This window comes from Prionailurus viverrinus, chromosome B1 (assembly GCF_022837055.1).
Source record: "Prionailurus viverrinus isolate Anna chromosome B1, UM_Priviv_1.0, whole genome shotgun sequence".
Taxonomy (NCBI): Eukaryota; Metazoa; Chordata; class Mammalia; order Carnivora; family Felidae; genus Prionailurus; species Prionailurus viverrinus.
The window spans coordinates 31,493,706-31,512,883 of record NC_062564.1 but is presented as its reverse complement, the minus strand read 5'-3'; the positions used below and the strand labels follow the sequence as shown (position 1 = coordinate 31,512,883).

Below are 19,178 nucleotides of genomic sequence, written 5' to 3'. Positions count from 1 at the left end.
GTTCCTAGCTTTTTGGAAACCTGCCCTCTGCTGGTGGCTGCCGGAATTGCTTTTTTGAAATAAACATTCCCCTAAATAACGTCATGTACTCCGAATCCGCTTTGAGTTGTTTTTCCAGGAGACACTGGATGATTCCTGTCACTAACCCTCCCTCACCTGGGCCCTTTGTCACCCAGGCACATGTTTGCATCCATCTCAACACCCAACATTAATCACAGAACCGTTCCTTGCGTGGAGCCTGGGGACGGTTGGCACAGTGTCTGGAAAGTGGGAGGAAATTAGGCAGCAGCTTCTTTTATTTATTTTAGTAACCGTCCTGGACCCAGATGATGATAACAAACAAGGAGTTAGGCAAACATTTTAACATTTTAATGTAATTAAACATTCCATTTAACAGCATGTAAAAACCGAGGACTTGCTTTCTGATTCAGACTTTTGCTTGTCCCTGCTGGAGGGGGAGGAGTCCGTCTCTCCCCAGACCCTGGCCCGGACAGGTGGTGCTAGCCCTGCTCTGGGGCGCACAGTGCTGGCCTGTGAGCCAGCCCTGCTGGCACTTCTGAAGCGTCTCGAGAACTTCCTGTGCCTCAGTTTCTTCATTTCAAGACATGGTGCTGATGTGTGTTACTGTAGAGTCCAGTCCTGCTCCAGTAACCTGTGACTCGGTGCCCGATGATGTCCCTTTGTCGTCTTTAGGACTTTGACCCTGTGTGTGTATTGGGCAGTGAGCACCAAGAAGGGACTGCCTCAGTCTCTTTGTTCTAGAACTTTCCGTGTGTCAGTCCAACTGTGCCTGCATCATGGTTCCCGGGGTAGGCTTTTGCATTCAGACTGTCACCCTTTGGTCTCCTAAACCCTTTGCTTGAGATGGGCCTGAGCTGCCAGAAAGGAATTTCTGGTGCATTTGGGTGCTAATGAGCAAGAATGTGAGCTTCTTGCTTGCTTGTGGGCTCCTAAGGCTCTTTCCATCTTGTTGGAACTTCATAACAACTCTGGGAGGCCGCCCGGGCAGGAATTTTTTTGCATTTGCAGCTGAGTAAACCAGAGCTCACGGCTAACGGGCGGTGGAATCGTCAGGTGCCTAACTTCGGGCCTGAACATCCATGTGAATATCTGAATTACCCTTCATGCTTTGAAGATTATTTTAGTATGAGAAATGCCGGTATCTGTTGGGGTTCTTACTGAACCTGCTGGAAACTAGAGCTTGACACCAAGGAGCGTTGTGCATAATACAGAAGCAAGGATTCCCAAACAACCGAGAAGGAAAACAGGATACGGTTGTGTTACGTCTTTGCGCTCTGGGATCAGTGTCCCGTCCTGGATCAAATCCCAGCTCGCTGTGCGCCAGCCTGTGATGCCGGGCAGCTCCCTTACCGTCGCTGGGTCTCAGTTTCCATCTGCAGTAGCGACCCGTCTTGTAAGTGGAGATGGTGCCTGACTAACGTGCGTACAGACACGTAATGATTGTACCCGCTGTTCTCATGACTGAGGACTGAAGGGCCGGTTCGAAGATGCCTGCCGACCTTAGATAGGGGTTCTCTGCTAAGGAGTCTTTTCTATCTCAGGTGGGTCCTCGTGGTCCCTGGTGGCAAGTGTGAGGCCCTGTCAACTTTTGGCTGCCCCATTTCTTCATCTGTAAGATGGAGAGGTTCTTCGTTCACTCAGCAAAATTTTGTTGTTGTTGTTGTTTATTTATTTTTGAGAGAGAGAGACGGAGTGCAAGTGAGGGAGGGGCAGAGAGAGGGGGAGACACAGAATCTGAAGCAGACTCCCGGCTCTGAGCCTGGTGCGGGGCTCAAACTCGTGAACCACGAGATCGTGACCTGAGCGGAAGTCGGACGCTTAACCGACTGAGCCACCCAGGTGCCCCTAAACTTTTTTTTTTTTAATATTTATTTTTGAGAGACAGAGGGAGAGCGTGAGTGGGGGAGGGGCAACAGGCGGGGAGGGGGTCCAGAGGATCCGAAGCGGGCTCTGTGCTGATAGCAGTGAGCCGAATGTGGGGCTAGAACTCAGAATCCATGAGATCATGAACTGAGCCAAAGTTGGACGCTTAACTGACTGAGCCACCCGGGCGCCCCTTCAGCAAACTTTTATTATGTGATATTTCAGGCCATGGTGCTGGATGGTCCCAGCCCCCAGCTTCTTCACTCGTAGGGGTGGGACACATGCACAAAAAGTCACAATGGAAAATGGTCAATGTTATAAAAGAGGGGCAAGCCAAGTGTGGTTCGAGCTCAGAGGAAGGAAAGGGGCAAGTATTTATGGATGTGCACCCCTCCTTGTCTCATTGGTCAGGCTGCATGAGGGACCCACCATTGCTCTACAAATGAGAGCCGTTGAAAGATCATGATTTTATGTCTTTTTATTAATGTCCACATACTTCCCCACCTAGAAACTTGCTGGTCCTAAATCTAAGACAAGGCATACAGAGTAAGTGATAAAGTGAGATGAATATAAATGAGACTGTTTTCCACGTGCACTTGACCTAGCACGACCGCACGCAGTCTTCCCAGAGAGCCAAATTTTCGCGCGCTGCCCCTCCGTTTTGTGCCACTCAGCAGGGCCGTGTATCATCAGTCCCGTTCCGCAGATAAGGAAATGAAGACACGGCCAAGAAAAGACTGTTTTGGACAATTTTTACTCTTCAAAAGCACTTAGACATTGATTGATTTAATAGGGCTCATTTCGTGGAAGAGAAATTAAAATGCAGAAAGTAAATATCTTGCCCCAGATCATCCAGCCCGTAGTTCCAGACTCCTGGCCACCTGTCTCCCCGCTGAGGGTCTAGTGTGGGGATTTCTCTAGAAGGGGCTCCCTCAGACTGCACTTTGTCCACGAGTGAACTCTAGTGTGGTTGCTGGTGCCCTCTGTGTGTGAATGGTAGCATGCAGGTCATGCCTGGTAGTCTCCTCTGATAGACCTCCTTCTCCATCGTCCTCGCCCCACCCCCGTAACCCAGATGCGGAAATGTTTAGAACATTTGGTGACCGCCGAGGGATGTTAAACCCTGGGAACCCACACTTGAGCCAATACTTCCTATGCCCTGTGGGCCAATAGGAGTGACTCCAGCATCATGAAAAACTTGGGTTCATCGAGCCTGCGAGGACCACCCCAACTTGGGGATTGACGCCTTAGTATTAAGCTAATGTGCCACCTCAGCACCTTGAACCCAAAGAGTGGCATATGGGTTGGCTTGTGAATGTCATAAAACCTCACTAAAATCTGTGTTAGGGCCCTTCAGAGAAACAGAAGATTGTTGTCTATATTTACAAGAGAGAGGGAGGGAGAGGGGTGGGGAGGAAGAGGGAGGGAGAGAGAGAGAGAAAGAAAAAAAAAAAAGAGATTGATCTTAAGGAATTGGCTCTTGCGAATGTGGTTGCTGTTAAGGCTGAAGTCTGCAGGGTGGGGAGGGGCAGGGAAGAGATGAGACTCCGGGAAGAGTGGATATTGCAACCTGGGTCTGAAGGCTGTTTCGAGGCAGAATTCCTTCCTAATCAATGCCCTTGGCAGGTTGGGAATTCAGTGTGTGTTATAATACAGCAGGATGACTCCATGGGTTTGGTTTCCAGCCGGCTAAACTCTTAAGACTCCTGCCGGCCGCCTGGGTGGCTCAGTCGGTTGAGCATCTGACGTCGGCTCAGGTCATGATCTCATAGTTTGTGGGTTTGAGCCCCGCATCAGGCTCTGTGCTGACAGCTCGGAGCCTGGATCCTGCTTCGGATTCTGTGTCTCCCTCTCTCTTTCTCTGCCCCCCCCCCCAAATAAATAAACATTCAAAAAAAATTAAAAAAAAAAAAAAGACTCCTAGAGAGAAGGTCTCTTTCAGGGCAGATCTAGAAACTCTCGGGTCATTTATATAGCACTCGGGCTGGCAGTTTGAATCCCTGGCCTCAACTTTTTCTTTCTCTGCTTTATTTGGACCCACCAGGCAGTCGTGTTCTACTCAGTTTGCCAACAGTATTCTAAGGAATCAAATCTGTGGTCAACCCAGACTTAGCCTCTTATGATAAGTATAAGGCGTATGCAGTGGTGATATTTTGTGCGTCTGTTTAACAGAGGCATTAGTGCCTTTAAATCAAATCAGATTAGAGAGGCAATTCTAGAAACCCCAGAATCAATTCAGAAAACTTTTGATTCTGTTCCTCTGGAACCACCCTTGGTACCAAAATCTGACAGGGTTATCCATGGACGAGCCCTAGGCTGTTGAGTTCTGGCTTAGGTTCTCTGAGAGGAGAGAGAGAGAGAGAGAGAGAGAGAGAGAGAGAGAGAGAGTCACTGTCCCAGTTGGTTTTATAATGTGCTTTTGTGGCTGTGTTTTGAAATACATCTACATGGTTTTCCATGGTTTCTGCTCTGGATTTGTCCTCTTGCTTCTAGTTAATGGGAAATGACTTAACTGTCAGAGCCAGGAGCTGTCAAACATTTCTAAACCCCAGCCTTGCATTTATTCTTCATGAATGCACTCAGGCCCCAGGCTCGTTGTGAATAAACACCACCCCCAAGGCCTTGCAGTTCCCTGCCATCCTAGAGAGCCTGCCAAAGGCTGGCTCCGGGTCACATCCTGCAGTTCAGACTCTCCCTGGAGAAGAAAGTCATGAAGGTCTAACTGCCGCCAAGAGAGGGTCAGCAGTATATTTAGAGGAGTGTGGAAAGGCCCTTTAAGCCTATTTCGTGGCTTATTATTATCATTGGTTATTATTTCTGGCACGCAGTTTAGTGGTGTCTGTGGCCTGATGGAGGACCAGAAGCTCATCCATGGCTCCCTCGGGAACAGTGTTTATAAAATGGGAGCGGTACCCTGGGGAGGTACTGGGGGGCCATCAGTCTTGAATGGCAGAGCCCCCCACCTGTGGACCTACCTCTCCCTGGAGGAGGAGGCCTTCTACAGGCTGGTTTAACCCCTGCCCTGCCTTTGGGGGCTAAAGAAAAATCAATGGAAAGCCAGCAAGGACCTCTGATTCCCTTGAAATTTGAACAGGACAAAGCTGAGATGAGCTACAAGACGCCTCCCTCCTTCTCCCTTATCCCCATCTTAGCCTGGCGCTGGCCGAGGAGTCCTGGCTCAGCCTTGGCCTAAGGAGACAGGTTTGGGTCCGCAGTGGCCTTGAAGCGCCCGCTCCAGTTCCAGGTTTTTCAGAGGCTGCAGGCTGGGTTCATTCCTTTGCAGGGAGGTGCATGTTCCCAGGCGCAGAGAGAACGGGACCCACCCCAGTAGAGTGGGATGAAGGTCACAGTCAAGGGCACTCACACTTGGTGGGATCCAGGAGGTGTTCCAGGAACCAGCTCCTCCTCGTGCTAAAGCTTCCAAAGGGAGGACTGAAGAGCAGGTCCAGGGAGAGGGTGAGCCATAGCAACTCACGAGAGAATCAGGAAAACGTCCGCGCTTAACCGGTGATTTTCAAAGACGGTCTAAGCAGGCTTTTTCTCTGAGCACTTCTGCTCTCTGGAACCTACTCATGACCCAAGCTGGTAACCTTTAGGGTTACAGATCCTTTGTTTTCCTAATGACTTGCTGAGCTCTCCCCTCCTGGCTGGGTCAGAAGAGCCATAATCCCGCTCCGGCAGTTGTGGGGGCGGGGGGGGGGGGGGGGTGGGACTGATGTGCAAACCAAAAGCCAGGAGCCTCAGGTCCTGTGAGAGCCCAGGGCCCAGCGCTGGTCTGCTCAGCCGCTTGTATTTCATAAGTGGCCCTGGCAGCAGTGAAGGCCTGTTCGTTGTGCAGTGTTTTTCCACTTCTGGATGAGCGGGGGCAGTTTTCTGCAGCCGCCCCGCCGGCTTTGCATGAGTCGGGAACTCAGGAGCCCTTCCAGGTGATTCTGAGCATTGGCCCTTTTCTGCCTGGGGGCTTCCTGCTGTGTGAGGCTCCCCCCGGGTTCTGGAGCCCTGGATTGGTTTCTCCCGCTTGGGCATGGTTAACTTGATTTCCTCAAATGAGCTGCCTGCCAGTGGCCTCGAACACTGCCTGGCTGGAGAGTGGCTCCTTTGTGAAATTCCTGAGGCTAGAGGGGGCAGCCGGGAGGAGCCGGCTCTAGGGCAGCAGAGAAGGTGTTATGGTATGTCATCAAGAGATAGGTCCTTGGAAGAGGCTGGGGAGAGGCAAGGAGGCACATTCCTGACTGGGAAGTGTTTGTCCTTAGAGAAGAGGGAATCCTTGGCTGACTGCTGTGGGGGGTGGGGTTAGCCCTCCTATGATGGGAGGAGGCAAGGAGAGTCACATTCCTGGTGGCCCTAAGGCTGGCTGAGGTGAAATCCCAGCCCTGATGCCTTCAACTAAGAAAGCATTACGCCCTTTCATCAGTTTGACACACATTTATTGAGTGCCTCCTGTGTGCAGACTGACTCCTTTTCTTCAGGGATTCTGCAAGCGGAGAATCAAAAAATTGAAAACTGGATGATTATTGGAAGGGAGGACCAGGTGTGTCGTAGATGACGTCGAGGAAGCGACGAGCTTTAACATGATGCTGGATAAGATGCTTCTGGGAGGAGTTTGTCTCGTTCTCGAAAGCAGAAGGGCTCCTTCGGGGTTTATGGAAGAGGATGGCTTGGGAAGATTATGCATAGGGAAGATCAGTCTGGAAGGGTCCTGGAGAATGAGCGGAGAGGCAGGGAAGAACGATGGGAAAGCAAAAGTAAACCTGGGAACATTGGGAAAGCAAAAGTACGACTCTGATCGGGAGGCTCTGTTGGAGTGAGCCAGGGAGAAAGGAAGAAGGCCTGATGGAAGGGAAGGAACGCGAGGTGGAAAGGGAAGGGTGTATTTACAGTGTTGAAGCACGGGCATTCAGTGGGTTGATGACTCCCGACTTTGTGGCTTGCACCTGAATGGACAGAGAAGAGAACGTGATTTGAGTGAGCATCAGGGAATCGACATTCTTGGACAATGTATGAAGTTGGACCAAGCTTCCGGATACACTGACGTCTGAGTAGCATCACTGTGCAGAGTCCTTTGTTTCTCAGTCTCACCGAGTTGGTGCTGCATCTGGTGGCTCTCAAGGACAGCTGCCTTCAGGCAGTGACTCAGGGATCCAGGCTGTCTCTTGGACCCATCTGGAGGGCTGAATACATGTTCTCAAACACCTCAGGCCCACTGATACCATGTCTGACTTCCTCTCTCAGTCCAGGGGCCAGAGCTGGACCGTGCAAAGAGAGCTGGGCAATGTTGGGAAGCGGAGAAAGTATTTGATGAGCATGAGGTCAAGTTTGAGGTGCCGTGGGTCACCCCAAAGTAAGAGTGTAGACAGCCCTCGGGACTGGATGCTTGGACGCAGTCTGAGCTGGGGACTGTTAGGAGACGTGGGAATCGGCAGTGTAGGAGGTAAGAGAGTGTGTTGAGGTAGAAGAGCGGGACCCAGGGGTAGAATCATAGGGAGCGCACGTTAGATTGGTGACTTTGGCAGGTGGACGTATTCGGCCATCCAGGTCTTTGCCTTCGAGAGGGTGAGTAAGGGATGGCGAGCCATTGGCCTGTTGCCAGGCGTTGGTGGTTCCCCATAGGGTGGTTTCCTTCCCTTGTTGTATCCTACTGAGCTTTGTTTTCCTGTTGGACAGGAACCGTGGTGTATGGTGAGCCCATCACCGCCAGCTTGGGGACTGATGGCTCCCACTACTGGAGCAAGAACTGGGCCAAGGCCGCCGCTTTTGTCACCTCCCCACCCCTGAGCCCTGACCCGACCACTCCGGACTTCCTGAACTCCTTGCTGTCCTGGTGAGTCTTGGTGACATGTTCACACTCCCCCGTCTCAGCCTCTCCTTGGACCAGGCTGACCTGTCAGGGTCCAGCATGGCGGGCAAAAGCAGGCTTGCAAACAGAGAGACCTCTGTTCTCCAGATTCAGATGGCTAAGCAGGAACAGGGGATTATCGATCTGACGTCGTCCTGCCAGGAAATTCTAGATAAAATCCTGGGCCGTCTTGAAAGCCGACCGGAGGGAATGAACGAGAGATCAAAAGGGTCCCACTGTGGTGCGGCGTGGCCAGAAGCTGAGACACCTCACCAAAGAGATGTAGTGTGAAGCTTTGGTACCATGTCACTTCTTCCCGAATCTCCTATCTCGTGAGGGGAGGACAGGCTCTTTCGAAATCCGTCAGTGGCCCCGCAAATGAGAAAAACATGTCCAAGGATGTTTTGGGGTATGAGATTCGTTACAAGCCAGCCGTGTGTTTTCCTTCCAGCGGAGATCTTCAGGTCACTGGCAGTGCCCACTGCACATTCAACACTGCCCAGAAGGCTGTGGGAAAGGACAACTTCACCCTGATCCCCGAAGGCACCAATGGCACCGAGGAGCGGATGTCCGTCATCTGGGATAAGGCTGTGGTAAGGAGCGGGAGCCTCCCTCGTGGATTAGTGTCCGCTTCCCCCGGCTGCCTCCTCTGAGGGTCCTGGGTCTCCTGGAAGCCTTGACATGGCAGTTGAGAAAATTCTAGAAGCTGGTGCTGGTGTGACAGGAGTTTTTAGGTTTAGGAATCCAAGACCACTCCTTGTGGCCCTTTCCTCCTAAATAATACATATATATTTCTTACCGTTATCGTCTGTGAATCAGTGGAAAATGAAAAAGAAAACCCAGAGACTCTTTAAAATTTGACTTTGGGGCACCTGGGTGGCTCAGTCAGTGGAGCAACCAATTTCAGCTCAGGTCATGATCTCGCAGTTCACAAGTTTGAATTCCACATCGGGCTCTGTGCTGACAGCTCAGAACCTGGAGCCTGCTTTGGATTCTGTCTCCCTCCCTCTCTCTCAAAAATAAACAAACATTAAAAAAATTAAAAAAAGAAATAATAATAAAATAGGACTTTTTTGATCAGTCAGGAAAAAACTTCCTTAGCAACCCGGTGACCGTCTCAGTCAGTCTTCTACTCTGGGAAATGGACATAATTTCCTTAAAACTGTCTAGTAGGGCTCTCTAGGGTTAGCATTTCTGCCCACTCCAGGCTTCCGGCAGGCCTGCTTTGAACATACACCGACCTCTCAGGAGTCTTTGGGCTTTTTCATTTTCAGTGTTTGAAAGCACAACAACAGAACAGGTTTTTCTGTTTCTTAATGATTTGTTTCGAGTATGGACACCATATATCCTTATTCCAAAAAGAATAAGGAAATAAGTAAAAATCCCTTTCAGATAACTGCAATTAAGATTTTGGCAAATGTCTTTTCAGTTTCTGCCAGTGCAAGAGTACCCATGTGTATCCGATATATGTGTGTGAGAGTGTAGGTAACACGGGCATCATATATACTGTTTTGTGGCTTGTTTTAAAACAGTATGTTATGAAAATGTCCTCGCATCCTTAAATATACTTAGAAAAACTTGGTCATTAGTAGCAAAAGATTCCATCTTAATGCTGGACAGTAATTCATTTGTAATTCTTTGAACATTTATATAAGTTTATCCATTTTTGAGAGAGAGAGAGAGCAGGGGAGGGGCAGAGAGGGAGAGAGAGAATCCCAAACAGGCTCCATGCTGTCAGCACAGAGACTGATGCACGGCTCAGTCGCCCGAACCGTGAGATCATGACCTGAGCCGAAATCAAGAGTCGGACGCTTAACTGACTGAGTCACCAGGTGCCCCGATGCTGTTTTTGACTTTTTTTTTTTTTTTTTTTTTTTTTTTACTGGGATGAACATGTTGTAAACACCTTCTTAGATAGACCTTTAATGGTGCTTGTAGGAGAAATTTCTAGAAGTGCTATTTCCTGGGCCAAAGGGTGTGTATATCTTTAAGGCTTTTGCTATGTGTCGTCAAAGTTCTTTCCACAAAGATTACACCAACTTGTATGCTGCCAGCCGTGTGTGCCGTTTTCTTCTACCAGGCCCCAACTGGTATTGTCATCCAAAAATAGAACTTTGACCATCTGAGGGGTGAATTTGTTTTACGTTTAATCTCTTCAGTGACTGATTAAAGTGAAGTTTTTTTTCATGTGCTTCTTGGCCATTTGTATTTTCCTCTCTCTTTAATACCTGCTCATTTCCTTGGCTCGTTTTTCTCCTAGCTTTAGAGTGGCTTCCCTAACTCAGAGACAGGCGGTCATTTCCTCTGATCTGCGTTGAAAGGGAAGAGGAACTTAAGGGGTAGGGATGAGAAACTGCAGGGCAGGGCGTGAGGAAACTGATCAACACCTACAGCATGACACGGGTGCGGTGCCCCGACCGGGCGCTGGGACCTCTGGGTTGGCTAGACCGCAAGCCTGAGCCTGGACTTGTAGTTTTGAAAAGGACAGTCATTGAGGCCAAATGTTGTTTCCTTTTTTTTTTTTTTTAAATGTTTGTTTATTTTGAGAGAGAGAGAGAGAGAGAGAGAGAGAGAGATTGAGAATCCCAAGTAGACTCCACGCTGTCGGCACAGAGCCTGACGTGGGGCTCGAACTCACGAGCTGTGGGATTATGACCTGAGCTGAGATTGATCAAGAGTTGGACGCTTAACTGACTGAGCCACCCAGGCTCCCCGAAGTGATCCTTCCTGAAGAGGCATTGTAGCCCCTTTAGAATTTTTTTTTTTTAACTTTTCACTATCAAATAATTATAGATTCAGAGGCAGTTAACAAAGACAGAACAGAGAGATGGATCCTGTGTGCTCTTCCTCCATTTTACCAACAAGTGATTATGGCACCTTATCAAAGCCCACACATTGACAGCGACACAGTGTGTGTGTGTGTGTGTGTGGTTCTGTCATGTTGTCATATATAGGTTCATGTAACCACCACCCAAAACCAAGACCCAGACTTCCCCCATCACCACAAACACCCTCTATGTGTTGCCCTGTGATAGCCACCCTGGCCCCTGGAGGAATCTTCACCTCGTCCCTCGTCTGTCTTCCATCTCTGTAACTTTTTTATTTTCAGAATGGGATACAAATAAAATCATAGGGCTTGTGGCCTTTTGAGGTTGGTTCTTTCAGCACAATGCCCTTTATGCTCGTCTAAGTTGTGGTGTATATCCAAAGCGTGTTCCTTTTTTTTTTTTTTTTTTCTGCGAAGTCACATTGCTCCTTTCAACTCTGTAACCTGCATTTGGTGTGTGTGCATGTATGTGCTGTGCTTCTCAGGTCACGGGGAAGATGGATGAGAACCAGTTTGTGGCCGTGACCAGCACCAATGCAGCCAAAGTCTTCAACCTGTACCCCCGGAAAGGCCGCATTGCTGTGGGATCCGATGCTGACCTGGTCATCTGGGACCCCGACAGCGTTAAAACCATCTCTGCCAAGACCCACAACAGTGTAAGTCCTGTTATACTGCATGGACCCAATCTGAATGAATTGTAGTCACAGAGACTGAGGGAGGGAGAGTCCCCAGAAAGAACTTGATGTAATATGAATGAGCCGCAAGATATATTACACATTTCCTGGGGTATAGTATAACTTGCAATTTGTTGAGAATAGCCATCTCCTTATCTTTGGTGAGATCAGTAAGACTGTTACTCTTATCACCATTTTGCAGTCCCATGGACTCTTTATAGATGGAGGTCTTTGTCTGTAGACCTCCAAAGCCTCTAAAGTCATGCCAGGACATCAGAAGCTTCTGGAAGTCAGGCACCATCCCATGAGTGCAGTGGTTGGATACAACACCTCTCGTGGCAGTGCTTACCACGAGGGACCTACGTCAAACATTCAGATGTCCACCCTGAGATGCACAGTTTGATTCTTTTAAGCCACTGCTTTTCAGTGTTGTTGGACAGAAACCTAAGTGACAGGTGCTCTTGTCCTAAAGGAATTCATTCACTTTGACTTCTTCCCAAATAGAAGAACTATCTCCAGCAGTATTCTGATCATGATTTTAGGATCTGTAGTTTAGGGTATCTCTTGCTTCTTGGTCTACACCGCAGAGCTTGAGGATGCCCTGTGTTATTAATTAGACATTAGGTAAGGGACTTCATGTCATGTTTCAGGCTCCTCAGTGGACCTGAAGGGGTTTAGACAAAGTCTCTGACTGTCCTGTGATTTTGCGAGGTCAGTGGCATTAGAGCTGTGAGATACCTTCAGTTCTTCATAGAAAAAACTGTGTGTGTGTGTGTGTGTGTGTGTGTGTGTGTGTGTGTGTATTAAATATTGAAAGAAAATACACAAAGGGAAAAGAAATGGGCATAGGACACAAGTGTTTTATGTCAGAAACTCTTAGGAATTCATTAAGAAATCTTAATGAATGAAAAGGATATTCTACGTAAAAATCAAAATGAAAGCTGGGCACATAGGGAATCTGATTCTAGACGGTCCACCCCACATAGCCTGGGCCAGCAAATACTGACACCTCCCCCAGGTGCCATGGCAGATCCGGGGTGGGCTTCAGGGGTCTCTCTAGGACAGCTCTGGGCCTTTTGCTCTATCCCAAGCCTCTCCTGTTTGGACAGAGGTGCTTGGGCTATGGGGCTCACCTCTAGCTTCTGTGGACACCTGTAGGTGCCTGGATGGTGGATGTCTTTCGGGAAGGTTGCTCAGTTCTCAATGTGTAGAGTTGACTTTTTTCCTCCTTCCCCATTGGCTGGCTTAGCTTCCCAGCATAGCCTTATAGCCACACCTACTTGTAACTTAGATCACAACATCTTGGGGGTCCAGAATGGCCTCTGCAGGCAGAGCTCCTGGGGTCCTGCCCAGTGAACCTAGCTATTCTTACTCATGAACGTCACAGTCCCATTTACTTTTCATCCGGCCTTCTCAATGTAGGGGTGGCACCATTACCCCAATTGGGAAGATAAGTAAATGGAGGGTTTGAGAGCGTAAGTGACCAGTCTGACGTTACATAGCTATTTTGTGGTAGAGCCAGAATTAGAAGCCAAAATTGTCCAGGGTTCTTCCCTACCAGACTGCATGTACAGCCTCTTGGTCAGGCTTCGATGGAGGAAATGCTTCTCCTCCTTGGCAGTCCCTTCCGCAGAGGTGATAGAGGGTGAACTGGACTCATTATTTAAGCTGCAGATGACCTAGTTAGGGAGTTTGCACTTGGAGCCCTTCACCTGGCAGAAGAGGGGATGTGAAAAATCGAGAAGACAGATTTCTGCCATTCACACATTCGCTTTTCCAGAGCAACAGCACTGGCCTGCCTTTACCTCCAGGCAACCCCACGTAAGAAAAACGCCTCTTTTCTGTCCTCACCTGATTCAGGGCCCATACTAAGCACATCTGTGCAGCCTTAATCATCCAGGAAAATACAAATGAGAGGCTTTCCCTATGTAATACAGTGTTTCATACCACTGGGCTAATTAGCTTTAATTTGGAGCATTTAGCTAACTATCATTGAGAGCCCTGTTGCTAAGCCTCTGCTTGGATTTTTCAGGCATCCAGCCAGATGAGTTATTTTAGGGAGCCAGGGTGGATGTGGGTTAAAAATGTCTCTACCTGGTGAACAGCGAAGCCTCCCTGCCTCGTGGTTTGACAGAGGGTAGTTTCTGTATCCCCTAAGCTGTGATCTGAACCATTGGGCTTGTTCATGTTAAGTCATTTACAGTCAGGGGGCTGGTTCTTTCCATCTTGCGAAAATGGGAGACGGCCGAAAGCCTTTCTAGGCATTTGTGATCAGTCATTTACAGGCAGTTAAACTCAGTGTATGCGTCTCATGATGGCTTTGAAACTGAAGAGCTTGCCATCTTATTGGGAAAGGACAAAAAAAAAAAAAACAAAAAAAAAAAAACCAGGCCGTGGAGGAGTGAACATTTCCTAAATTCCCGGTCTGTGCCAAGTAACGTGCTAGATGCTTTTGTTCATTTTATTTCACCGAATCTTGGTGCCAGTGCTGCGAGGCAGGTTTTGTCCCCGGTCGGCGAGGAGCTGAATCTCAGGAGTGTAAGGGGCTTGTCCAGAGTCACACAGCTGGTGTGTGGCAGAACTGGGATCCGAACCCAGGGCGGATGGATGGCCCCGTGTCCAGAGCTGTCCCCAGTCTTTCGGTAAGGCAGAAGAGGAGCTTGTTAGAGTGTAGACACTTAGCTGCGGAGTGACCCGGAAGAGGTAGGGCTTAATGCCCTCAGATGGTGATGCACACCCCGTCAGAGGTCAGTTCAGAGACAATAGGATTCTGACAACATGATCTACGCACATAGGTTCCTTGTGTGCGGTCACCGTCACGAAAGCCCTGGGAGAGAGGCAGATGAAGACACGAGTTCTGAGGCAGGATTCAAGCGACCCTGCTCAGAGTTCCCACACACAGGGCCTGGACTGCACCCAGTCTAAGATGCCTCCGATTTGGAGGGATTCCCTGAGTTTACGTACCGCTGTGAGAGAAAACACGCCAAGACGAGGCGTGTAACACGAGGCCCCTCTGCAGATACACTGTGCTACCGAGGGCTGGCCTGTGCGTCGCCTAGGTTGGGCGAGAGCTGGATCCGCCGTGGAGAAAGGGGGGAGCAGAGAATCTGGCGTGCCTCAACTTTGGCAGGCAAAAGCGTCCGCTGAGAAGATGAGCTGAAGGCTGGTGCTCCGGCAAGCTGGTGGTCCGAGTTCCTGTCGCCGGCGTGGTCTAGGAGAATGTCAGGCTGAGCGCTGAATGGCCCCAGTGGGGTGATCCCCCAGGCCAGGGGGGAAAGCAAGGATCCTGCTGGAAGAGCCCAGTTCCATCGAGGCCGACAGGTTGCACAGCTCTGTTGCTGATACTGATTTCAGGGATGGAAGGCAGTCTTAGGCTTGGGGCACACACTTTGGTCCCGGAATGCATGTGTGGAGCCCCCTCCCCATCCCCCAGGTGCCTCTGCCTTATTTCTTGGGTAGCTTCCACGGGATTCCTTCCACGGGAGTCTCAGAGCAGTGCTGACAGCCCTTCGTTGCAGGGTTTTGTTGTTGTTTTTTTTTAATATATATATTTTTAAATAAGTATTTATTGATTTTGAGAGAGAGAGAGAGAGAGAGGCAGAGAGAGAGGCAGAGAGAGAATCCCAAGCAGGCTCCACGCTGTCAGCACAGAGTCGGACATGGGGCTCGAATCCATGAAATGTGAGATCATGACCTGAGCCAAAACCAACAGAGGGACACTTAAGCCACCAAGCCACCCAGGCGCCCCCTTCCTTGCAGTTTTCAGTCAACACCCCTGCATTTTGACACTGAACATGAGCTGTTAGGGCAGCCGGGCGCTTCCCCGCACTGCCTAGCCACTGTGCCAAACAGAAACGTTCTCCTGAACTGCAGTGTCCTGTGACCGCCCTCTGTTCACAGACTGACTCCTTTAGTGCCGATAACCTGGTCCGACTTCTCTAGAAGGCCGGGCTGCTTTTTGAGGTGAGAACTGCCTGTTGATTCTCCGGCCACGGCCATTTGTACTGATGCACGGGGCAGGCAGGAAGAAGCGCGGGGCATTGTGGATAAGTAGCAGTGGGTGAGCCGAAGCCACGGGATGGGACTGTGACACGTAAGAGTAGTGCCTCCCCTTTTCCGGTGCCTTGTTCTGCAAGAACAAACTCACATGCACGTCAGGTTCCTGCGTATTTTCCAGGAGGACACACGGAGAGGTCACTGCAACACTTGAAGCTAGAAGGATCGCGGCAAGTTAGCTAGAAGTTAGCTAGACTTCAAACGTGTTATTGAAGGCATGGCCTGAGTTGCCACGGTCTTTTCGTTCAGGGACCGCAGTGTAACCACATCCCTGACAGATTGGAAAACCGGGAAAGCCGGCTCATGGATGCTCATCTCAAAGTGAAATTTGCAACTTGGTCAGAGAAAGCCTTTGGGTTTTAACCTGATTGGGGCTTGAGTCCGTGAGGACAGAGCCACTGCTAATGCAAGGAATCGTTTTCTTTACGTTAGTGTAGCATTTGCAAACCTTCACGCTTTTCCATACGGTTTTTCTGTTCCAGCTGTTTTTTCCCCCAAAGTTTTGAGAAGTAGGGAAAGATTATTCCATATTCTAGACAGGGAAATCAAGACAGGTTGAGTGCCTGCTGGGGTGGCCAGTCGGGACAGGACTTCATCTCTGGGCCTTTCTTTCATCTGTGTGATACGGAGCAGGGGGCGCCCCCAGACTGGTTGAACCTCGCCAGGACGACAGGCAGTCTGCTAAAGTTTATGCGCTCTCTCTCCCTAGTCTCTTGAGTACAACATCTTTGAAGGCATGGAGTGCCGTGGCTCTCCACTGGTGGTCATCAGCCAGGGGAAGATCGTCCTGGAGGATGGCACCCTTCATGTCACCGAAGGCTCTGGGCGCTACATCCCCCGGAAGCCCTTCCCTGATTTTGTTTACAAGCGTATCAAGGCGAGGAGCAGAGTGAGTAGCTCTGATCTTACGAATTGTTTTTATTATGGGTTAAGTTCGATTCCAAAAGTGCTTACACTTCGAGTTAGAATATCAAGATGGGTGCGGGGGAGGGGATGGTTCAGGGATAAAGGGAAGCATGATGTTTTTATTTCTGGAGTTCGGAATACCAGCGCATGAGTCAGGAATGTCTAAGCCAGCCAGAATCAAGTATGATGTGGTATGTGCTGTGATGAGTAGTGAGGTTCAGAGGAGGCAGCCACTGCTGCGGAGTCATGGGGGAAAGTGTCATGGGGAGAGGGCATTTTGAGTTGGGTTTGGAAGGTTAAGTAGGAGTTTGACAAGTCAAAGAAGGGAGACAAGGGAATTGGAATGTCATGAGCATGGAAAATGTACAGTGTATTCAGGGCATCGTACAGCGCCGGTGCTTGGGGACGGTGAGGCGGGGAATGGATGGAGCTGCGAGGGAATTCAAGGGAGGGTGAGATTGAAAAGGAAGTTGGGGGCCAGATCTTAACTAAGAGAGCACATCCTCTTTACAACATGCTTAGGGGTTCTGCCTTGGGTGTGAGTTAAAGTTCCTGGGGAAAAAATGGTAAGAAACGTTAATCGGTTTTTGTGGAGTAACCAGCTACGCACGGTCCCCCTTGGGGGAGCTTTGGCCTGGAGCCGTGGGTGCTGGCTCCTCGCTGACCTCTGTCCCTGCCATACGTGCCCGTCAGGGGAGCCCTCCGTCCGCACATCTCACAGGCGCATCCCGACTGCTGTTCCTTCCCTCTTAGGAGAGGTGCGGGGGAGATGTCCTCTGTGAATGTGGGCCGAGTTAACGGGCCCTTGTGTTTTGCAGCTGGCAGAACTGAGAGGGGTTCCCCGCGGCCTGTACGACGGACCCGTGTGCGAGGTGTCCGTGACGCCCAAGACAGTCACCCCAGCCTCCTCGGCCAAGACGTCTCCTGCCAAGCAGCAGGCCCCTCCTGTCCGGAACCTGCACCAGTCTGGATTCAGCTTGTCTGGTACGGTTATGGCGTGTCGGGGCCCTGTTCTGCAGGGCCACGTTAGTGGAGCAAGCGAGTCTAGAATCCAGAATGATGTGGGTGAGAAACACTAATATCCCCGGAGGTGTAACTTACATGAAATGGCCAGATGCGTTTCAGAATCTTCACATGAGTTTCTGTCACCTGTGTCCTGATGCATACACTCTGTGTACATATAACCCAGTGTATTAAGAGGACATTTCTCCAGAGTCTCGTGTCCATCCCGAGGGTGTTGTGGTATTTTGGAACTCCCTTCGCCCCCACGTGTACAGTGTATTCTCGTAGCTCAGCTGGTACCATTCTGGAGTTTGAATCGCTTCACTTTGTAGCCAGATGCAGCCGTGCCTCGGGCCCCTCATCTGGAGAATGGGCGTAAGAGTTGTAGCTGCCTCATGGGGCTGGGGATTAAATGAGTTAATATACATAGTCGTTAATATAACAGTCGTTAGTTCGGGGAAAGCGAATGATGTCAGGGAAGGTGAGAGGAAGAGGTCCAGATGTTCAGGAAGTTTCCTACTTGAAACTTCCAGCCCCTCCCTTTGGCCCACGGCTAGAAACCTTCCACCTTTCAAGCTCCCTGAGCCCCAGATAAGTATTCAGATCTCTATGCTATGGCATGCTAAAGAAACAGTTAATTCGGTAGATTTTTTTTTCTTGTCGGGTAGTGCTGGTTTTCAGAGTCACTGTGTATGCCATTAAATGGTTTACCAGTTTTCAAAAGTTTAAAAAATAACCAACCTTACTAGTTTTCTCAGAAAGCGAAACGGGCATAATAACATTTCTTTTTTTTTTTTTTTACATTTATTTATTTTTGAGAGAGAGAGACAGAGCACAAGCAGGGGAGGGGCAGAGAGAGAGGGAGACACAGAATCCGAAGCAGGCTCCAGGCTCTGAGCTGTCAGCACAGAGCCCGACGCGGGGCTCGAACCCACAGACCGCGAGATCATGACCTGAGCCAAAGTCGGACGCTTAACCGACTGAGCCACCCAGGCGCCCCAATGTTTCTATTTTATCTCACCAGGCCATTCCCATCTCAGGAAGCACATTACAGCAGAGGTACAGAGTTAGGGGAATAAAAAGCCAGGGAGAAGGCTCTCGAAACCTTCAGAAAAGCCACACTTAATTTGCCTAATGAGATTAGGGGCAGGATGTAGTCTCAGTCAATCAACAGCTGAGTGTTCTTTTATATGTAGTTTACTGCAAGTACGGGCCGGGCCCTTTTTCTCCTGGGCTGTGCTGTTCAGGCGTGAAGCAGGAACTGTGAAGCAGGAACCGTTGGTGGGACTGTTTCTGACCCTGACCGCAGCCCCTTGTCCCTGTCTCCTCTCCAGGTGCTCAGATTGACGACAACATTCCCCGCCGCACCACCCAGCGCATTGTGGCTCCCCCTGGTGGCCGTGCCAACATCACCAGCCTGGGCTAGAGGTCCGGCCGCAACTTCCTTGGGGATGGGGATGGGACACCTGAGGACATTCTGAGACTTCTTCCTTCCTTTTTTTTTTTTTTTTTTTTTTTTAAGAGCCTGTGATAGTTACTGTGGGGCAGCCAGTTCATGGGGCTCCCTCTCGGGCCCTGCACTCCGTCCCTCACCCGGAGTCACTGATTTTGCTCACCCACTTCCCCGTACATCTACGAATATCACACCCAAGTCTGCCCACCAACCCCATACACGGAACCGCACCCAACACTCAGACATGTGACACAAAGCGAATCACAACGAGGGCGATTTTTCATCTCCAAGCTCTGTTGTACTTGTTCTCATCTTCCTTTTCGTTGGGGGGGCGGGGGGGGGGGGAGGGAGGGAAGATAAAGTGAATTGCCCAGAGCTGCCTTTTTTTCTTTTTAAATTTTTAAAGTTTTCTTTGTGGGGCTGGGGGAGAGGGTGGGTGAGGGAGGGGGGAGAGCGTTGTTGTCTTTTTTTTTTTTTTTAAATACTAAATTGGGGAGCCTAATTCAATATTAATACAAGGGGTTTGAACTGGACATCCTA

General features: G+C 49.8%; 1 protein-coding gene across 1 annotated transcript in view; it reads left to right on the top strand.

The window, feature by feature from the left end:
• Positions 1 to 18,955, top strand: part of DPYSL2 (dihydropyrimidinase like 2) — a 69,243-nt gene extending 50,288 nt beyond the window's left edge. Inside the window, exons 9-14 of the mRNA XM_047857019.1 lie at positions 7,549 to 7,705; positions 8,172 to 8,313; positions 11,033 to 11,203; positions 15,987 to 16,166; positions 17,002 to 17,167; positions 18,520 to 18,955. Of these exons, the coding sequence (XP_047712975.1) occupies positions 7,549 to 7,705; positions 8,172 to 8,313; positions 11,033 to 11,203; positions 15,987 to 16,166; positions 17,002 to 17,167; positions 18,520 to 18,611 (908 nt within the window). The 3' untranslated portion in view covers positions 18,612 to 18,955. The remainder of the gene's footprint in view (positions 1 to 7,548; positions 7,706 to 8,171; positions 8,314 to 11,032; positions 11,204 to 15,986; positions 16,167 to 17,001; positions 17,168 to 18,519) is intronic.
• Positions 18,956 to 19,178: the final 223 nt, after the last annotated feature.